Source organism: Gadus chalcogrammus, chromosome 4 (assembly GCF_026213295.1).
Source record: "Gadus chalcogrammus isolate NIFS_2021 chromosome 4, NIFS_Gcha_1.0, whole genome shotgun sequence".
NCBI classification, from domain to species: Eukaryota; Metazoa; Chordata; class Actinopteri; order Gadiformes; family Gadidae; genus Gadus; species Gadus chalcogrammus.
Window position 1 is genome coordinate 4598841 of NC_079415.1, and position 7500 is coordinate 4606340.

General features: G+C 47.2%; 1 protein-coding gene across 1 annotated transcript in view; it reads right to left on the minus strand.

Moving 5' to 3' along the window:
• The window catches only part of LOC130380437 (receptor-type tyrosine-protein phosphatase zeta-like), a 53101-nt gene that overhangs the window by 34729 nt on the left and 10872 nt on the right, over positions 1–7500 (minus strand). The window contains exon 2 of the mRNA XM_056587631.1: positions 766–834. Within this exon, the coding sequence (XP_056443606.1) occupies positions 766–834 (69 nt within the window). The remainder of the gene's footprint in view (positions 1–765; positions 835–7500) is intronic.

Below are 7500 nucleotides of genomic sequence, written 5' to 3' on the forward strand. Positions count from 1 at the left end.
CATGAGAGGTGGAGATCACACCCACTGTCCACAGGGCTTAGACTCGCAGGGGTTCTCAAAGTTTTGACAACTGAGGGCCAATTTAGGAACCCAAAATTTGACTGAGGGCCGCCAAAGGAAAAAAAAAAAAATTGGCGGGAAACGCCGTCAGCATCCCAGTGGTCAAAAAAAACATTGCACCGGCGTGGACCTCCGGGAGTGAGGTCAAGTGAGGTCTAAATCAGGAAACTGAGGTTCAGCCTTTCAAAGTAATGTACAGTCGGATTAAAACTAACAAATGTAAAAGGATTTAATTGAAAGCTAGAGAGAGTCGACTTTTCTCTTTATATTTATTTATATTGTTAAAATTAATATTGATATAATAATAAAAAAATATATATATATTTTTTTATAACTTACATAATTATGTATGTCATTGCGGGCCGCCAGGAATGATTCTGCGGGCCGCCATTGGCCCGCGGGCCGCACTTTGAGAACCAATGGCTTAGAGGAATGAAGGCAGACAGACAGAGAGGACAGACAGACACACAGACAGACAGAAAGGAAGGTGAGCTGACATGGAGTCAGTCAGACAGACAGACAGACAGACAGACAGGAAGGTGAGCTGACATGGAGTCAGACAGACAGACAGACAGACAGACAGACAGACAGACAGACAGACAGACAGACAGACAGGAAGGTGAGCTGAACGACAGACAGACAGACAGACAGACAGACAGACAGACAGGTCACCTGACAGAGAGACAGACAGACACACAGACATACCTGAGTAGGACCAGTCGATGTCCTCTGGGAGTCGTTTGGAGCCTCGGACAAAAGGTTCTGCTGCAGTAACTGGAGAGGAGACACACACACACACACACACACACACACACACACACACACACACACACACACACACACACACACACACACACACACAATGAGATGAGTTTCATTTAAAAAAAGACCACTGCCATGGACGACTTCTGCTTACAGTCAAATACTAAATACAATCTCACACAAAATCACAGAGCCATATGTCCTGAAATACGGGAATAAACACACACAAGCATGCAAGCCAGACACACAGACACACGCACAAACACACACACACACACAAACACCCATGCACATACCCAAACGCACACACACACAAACGCACACACACAGCCATGTGTTGAGCCACAGGCATAAACACACACACACACACACACAAGCACACACACTCAGCAGGTTTATAATGTGCCAGTATCTCTTCCTTGTATCAAACACTTCCTCCCAGGCAGTTAAGTCTCCTGCGTGCGTGTGTATCCGTGTGCGTGTCCCTGTGTGTGTGTTGTAAGTGAGCGAGTAGGAGATAAATAGCTAGTGACTTAAATAATGGACAGATCGAGGAAGAAAAGAAACAACTTGAGATAAACCACATGCACACAAAAAGGCACATCTCAGTTACACACACCCAAACACCCACACACACACCCCTTCACGAGACGAATGAGAACGTTTTCAATGCCGAACACAACCCACGCACCCGTTTAGACGTGTTATTTTATAGGACAAATACCTTGAATACAACGTATCAAGAGGCGTTAAGAATACAACATCTAAAAGAAAAAGTACACTATTTATATCACAGATTTTATCTCTACCTCTCTCTCTGTGTCTCTTTAACTCTCTACCTCTCTCTCTCTCTTTAGCTCTCAATCTCTCTCCCACGTCCTCTCTCTCTGTGTCTCTTTAACTCTCAATCTCTCTCTCCCCCCCCCTCTCTCTCTGTGTGTCTCTCTCGCTGCCTTTCTCTCTCTCTCCCCCATTGGAAGGGCGTTTCCATATCTTGCATCTGTCTCTCGTCCATCTGCCAGCTGTGTGTCTGAGACACCAGATAGTACAGCAGATAGAGATAAGACCCAGGCTGACATGAGCTCAGACGACTTGTGATGCAGTCCCCCCCCCCCCCCCCCCAGTCTGCTCCAACCGTGACGTCAAATTCGTGAATCCTGCCTTTAGCAGTGTTCATAACAAACACAAGTTAACACTTCGCTAACTTCTACCACAAACAAAAAAACATAACTCATCCTGTTTCATCTCTCCTGCCTCGACACACTCTACTGCCAACATTTGAACTCTGAACTGTCTTACCAGGATATATAGTCCTGGCTGAGTATACTGTATATAACAACACGCTTAAAAACATAGATGGTGTATCGTTTGAGCACTTTATTTTTTTCCACAATTATTATTATTATTTTTATTTTTTTTAAACGATTTATGATGACTATATGCTCTGTAATTCAGCCGCATTACAATATCTTACACTATATAACACTACCCTTACTGTACCAATCAGCGATATATTGTTGTTTATCTTTCTTCTGAGAAAGGTACTTATTGTAAGTCGCGTTGGCTAAAAGCGTCTGCTAATTGCCTTCAATGTAAATGCAAGTCTAGTTGTTTAAATGTATTTAAATGTATTTTAAATGTATTTAAATGTAGCATCTATTCCTCGTCTCCAAAAACCTGCTGTAATAATTCAATCCCTGTAACTCCACATATGTGTCTTTTTAATTTCCTGTCCCCCCCCCCCCCCGTCCCCCCCGTCCCCCCCCCAAGGAAGAGTTCATGGAGTCACGAAGATGAAACGGAGCAATCCGTTACACCGAGAAAACAAACGCTTGTTGTGTGATGAGCTTTAACTCATCCGACGCCAGCTGGGATCCGACCCAGGGCGCAGCCTTTTGAACGAGACCGTCCACACGGTAGGTCAGGCCTTTTGACAACCCTGAACCCGCTGTAATCCCACTGTGTGTGCACACGGTGGGAGGTTCAATAAAAAAACAGGATTATCTCTTCATCAGGGTCAGTGTTGGGCCACTAATCCCGTGGACGAGGATGGATGAGGAGAGGCAGTCACCAAACGGATATCCTGCTTGGCGACCGCATCAACTCGTCCATCCTTCCCTCTGTCCGTCTGTCCGTCCGTCCGTCCGTCCGTCCGTCTGCGGATGCTGCTCTACGTCAGAGCAGGGGAGGACCAGGGGGTCAGAGCAGGGATGCATGAGCCAATAGGAGACAAGAACGCCATATGAACGCGTCATACATGAATGAGGCTAATGGTGAAACGAGGGAGTCCAAGCGTGCAGTGTGGCTTGTCCTTCAAGCCCAGTTTGAAGAACAAATTCAGTGTTTTAAAATGTTGCAATTATTATTTAAACCACATCGTTAGGCATGGCATAATTGCCCAAGGTTAACAAACACACACAACGTATTGATCCCTTATTGGTGGCTGATTGAGCGATCAACAATCAATACTGTATATGCATGCCATCCTTGTCCTTGGTATGTTTGAAGCCCGAAAATAAACAAACTGCATCCATGCAAGATATACAAGTAATTACTCCACTTTGTTGCCATGGTAACGACAACTGTTGCTTATCGCTTATTTCATTATTGCACAAATTATTCCTTGGCTGAAAGCTACGCCACAGGTGTGTCGAGGCATGACGAAGGCTAGGAGCTCAGTAACGCAAAAGGAGATGTTAAAACCATCAAACTTCCAATGAGGCAAACAGGTCAACCCAGAACCACCTCTCTTTCTCTTTTGCTCTGGCTCTCTCTCATTCTCCCCCACCCTCTCTCTTCCCTCCATCCCTCACCCTCACCCTCTACCTCTGTCTCTCTGTCCCTCTCTCCCTGAACCACGAGGACGAACAACCTCCTGACCCCACAGCGACCTCAGGGACGGTACGGGACACCAGGTCGTTGTGTTACAGAGTGAACAAAGTACAACATGTAAAGCTACACTTTGGTAGAGTCCAGTCGAATCGGAGGACCGTGTAAGTACCTGAGGGGTCAAGCGAGCGAGCGAGGATTCGAGCCGGTTTAGCCAAACGAAGATTTATTGCGGCGTTTGAGTCGTAGAAGGCGGAGTCGAATCTCACGGACGTAGCGCCTGAAACAACAACCACAGGTCTCCTCCACCTCCCCCCCCGCCCCCCATCATCACAGATAGCAGACTCACAAACAAACCTGTGAAATTTAAATGAGGTAGAATAGCAAGGGGGCGCGACGAGACACAGAAAGCTGATGAAAGACCTGTCAGTCATCTCCCAGAAGCCCCCCCCGAGCCGCTGTCAATCATCCGCTGAGGCGGGAGTATTCAAGAAGAATAACGTTTGTCTTGTTTCGTCGTCTGACTGCCACGCGAGTCTTTTTGAAAAACACACGCACACACACACACACACCCCCCGTGCATGAGTACTGTGACATCTTATACCACTCAGCTGCCACAGAAAGGCATCAACACCGTCTGGGTTGGGGGTTTGATTCCCAGAGAGAGAGAGAGGGAGAAGAAGGGAGAGAGAGGGGAGAGGGCGAGAGAGAGAGAGGGCGAGAGGGCGAGAGGGCGAGAGAGAGAGAGAGAGAGAGAGAATAGAGAGACAGAGAGGGGGTGACACGCCCACTGGGGCACTGTGGGTATAGATAAAAGCATCTAACATGTGCCTTGCGTATATTTCTATCGTATTAATCTCAGTTCTGTCGTGATGTAGGAGGTAAGAGCAATAATCTCTCCCCGGCGTCGCGACACTCTGACGGCAGTAATAAATCACGGCGGGAGCGGGAGACAGAAATGAAAACGTAGAAGGAAGGAAATGAGCGTCTGACTGCCGGACTCCCGCCTTTCATCTCCGTCCGATTAGATCTGGTGTCGTTGGGTCGGAACACCGTCGAGAGAGAGAGAGAGAGAGAGAGAGAGAGAGAGAGAGAGAGAGAGAGAGAGAGGGCTACAGAGAGAGAGAGAGGGCTACAGAGAGAGAGAGAGAGAGAGAGAGAGAGAGAGAGACAGAGACAGAGAGAGAGAGGGAGAGAGGGCTACAGAGAGAGGGCTAGAGAGAGAGAGAGAGAGAGAGAGAGAGAGAGAGAGAGAGAAAGGGGAGAGGGCTACAGAGAGAGAAAGAGGGGAGAGAGAGAGAGAGAAAGAGGGGAGAGAGAGAGAGAGAGAGAGAGAGAGAGAGAGAGAGAGAGAGAGAGAGAGAGAGAGAGAGAAAGGGAGGGAGAAAATAGAGAGACGGAGGGAGGGAGAGAAGAGAGAGCGGGAGCGAGTAAGCAAAGGACAGGAAGCGAGGGAGCGAGAGAGCGACTTAGAGAGTGAGAGTGAGAACGAGAACAGGAGAGCGAGACAGAGACCGAGAGAGAGAGAGAGCGAGAGAGAGGAACAATAAAGGGATGACATGCCGAGTGACTGTGTGGGGATCCTCCTGTTGCAGAGAAAGCCCCCCGACAAAGGGGACCACACAGAACCCGGTCCTGGTCTGAAGGCCGTGCTCGTTCCAAGGAACAGCAATGTCGTTTCCAACCTGCGTGACACTGACCCACGTGTGTTCAAACGTCTGAACCTATGAATCAGCTCCTGCCAAACTCGACCCTTGAACCATCTCAACCACCTGAGTTAAGAGGGTCTTGAGTTTAAAACCCCCAGGCTTAGTGGCTATGAAACAAATGCAACGATGAATCACTTATTAGGGCTGCAGGATATTGCGAAATATTATAAAAATAATTGTCTCAAAATTTTCGATACAAAAGCGATAGATCGTGCAGCCCCTACCATTTATTCAGGCCAGCGTTTGACTGGGACTGTACTGTGATCCTACCCCACTAGCCTCAGATACAAGGTTCTTGAAAACCTGCCGTCAGTCACAGGCAGAGATGCAGTGTTCCACTGTACTCTGGGAAATGACTGTAGCTGCTTTAATGAATTGCTTAAGGGCTCCTCGCCAGTGGCAGGTGAGGGAGAGGAGACGAGAAAGAGACATAGGCTCACAATCTCGAAAGCATTCCTAGCCGAGACAATGACATCTACATAACATTTAGCATGTTTTAATGTTACATAACACATTCTCACATTTACAGAAACAAATGATTTCATCGTATAGAAGGCTTTTTATTTCCAACCTTGGTGATACATTTTCCCCATCAACACATTAACCTCACGAGAACATTACATAGTCGACAGAATTTCCATTTTGACTTGGACAGTGGCTTACGATAAGCAATAGCTTCAATTAGCGCGCTAGATGGTGAATGGCTGTTTCAGACCAAAAATCGTATTACCTAAAAATGGTGTGTTATCATCCAAATATGTGAACTCGAAATATACAGAATAAAGGCTGCGTTGAACCTTAACTGCTCCTTAAAAGGTGCAGTGTGTAGCATTTAGTGCCATCTAGTGGTGAGGCTACAGAATGCACCCAACAGAATTTCCACACGTGTTCCATTTCATCCAGAAATACACTATCTCCTCCGGCAACATACAAGGACCTGGGAAATGAAAACTATACTTGTATTCTTTCAATGTGCAAGAAACCGTTCTGACAGCCAGTTTCTGCTGTTCCATCGCTTTGTGGTCGGAGGGGCATGGAGGCACGGAGAGCTGCTAGGCCTGTCTGGGGTGGTTAAAGCCGGAATCAGCGCCCCAGCGTCCACCGGAGCGTTAACTAAAGTAGCCGAGCTGGATTAGAAGACCCCCCCCAGGGGGTAAGATTCTGTCCCCAGATGACAAATCTCTGGTCTACAATGTTCACGCAGACCACAAGAATCTGCTGATTTAACGTGGGGATTAGGGAGTGAAGAAACTGTGGGGTTATTACATGGAACCCTCCCTCGCCAGAAAGACAGAACCATGTTATTTTCAGAGGGGCTTATGTCTGTAAGATTTAGCTTTACTTATAATAACTCTGCGAGTTCCTTAGATCCACTGATTGACGTTCATATGTCAAAAGCACAGTCAACGGAAACTGTAAAACTAAAGCCTTCTTTCATTTCATATCAAGGCAGACTAATTGGCGCTAGTCAAATGACAGAGAGGTTCTCTTGTAGAAAACTGCTCAGCATTTTGTCAGCGATCAAGCTATTAGCGAAACCACCATACAATATATTATAACTCGCATACACCCGGAAGAGAGACATCAATGGGCTCCCGTCTCAAATCTCCTTTTCTTCCCCCTGTCCTCCCTCCCAGGGATAGCTAAACCCTCCATTCATTCCCCCCTTCCATCTGGTGTCTTAAATTACACACTTTTAATGCTATAGCCTTCTTTACAGACGGAAGAGAAGATCCCAGACCTTGGCCGATCCCCACTGCTGCAGTCGGTAGTCTCTCTCCCTCTCTCTCTTTTTCAGGCTCTATCTCTCTCTGTCTCTCTCTTTCACTCTTTCAGTCTCTCTCTCTCTCTCTCTCTCTCTCTCACCCCCAGTCCGGTAATCCTATAGGCCTATTTATTAGCACGCTACTCAGAGAAAGGCTATGCTGTCCGGCACATCGCCGGGTGACTGGGGGACATCTGCTGTCTAACCCCGTCCTAACCCTCATGAAACCACTCTGCGGGCCAATGGACTCCGAGGGGCGGCAGTGGGCCTCTGAGCCTCATTCTCCTGGCGGCCATCTTTGTTCCTTCTTGGCTCGAAACACTAATTGGGTGATGGAAGTGCTTGTTCTGTTACATCACCCTTCTAGTATTAAAA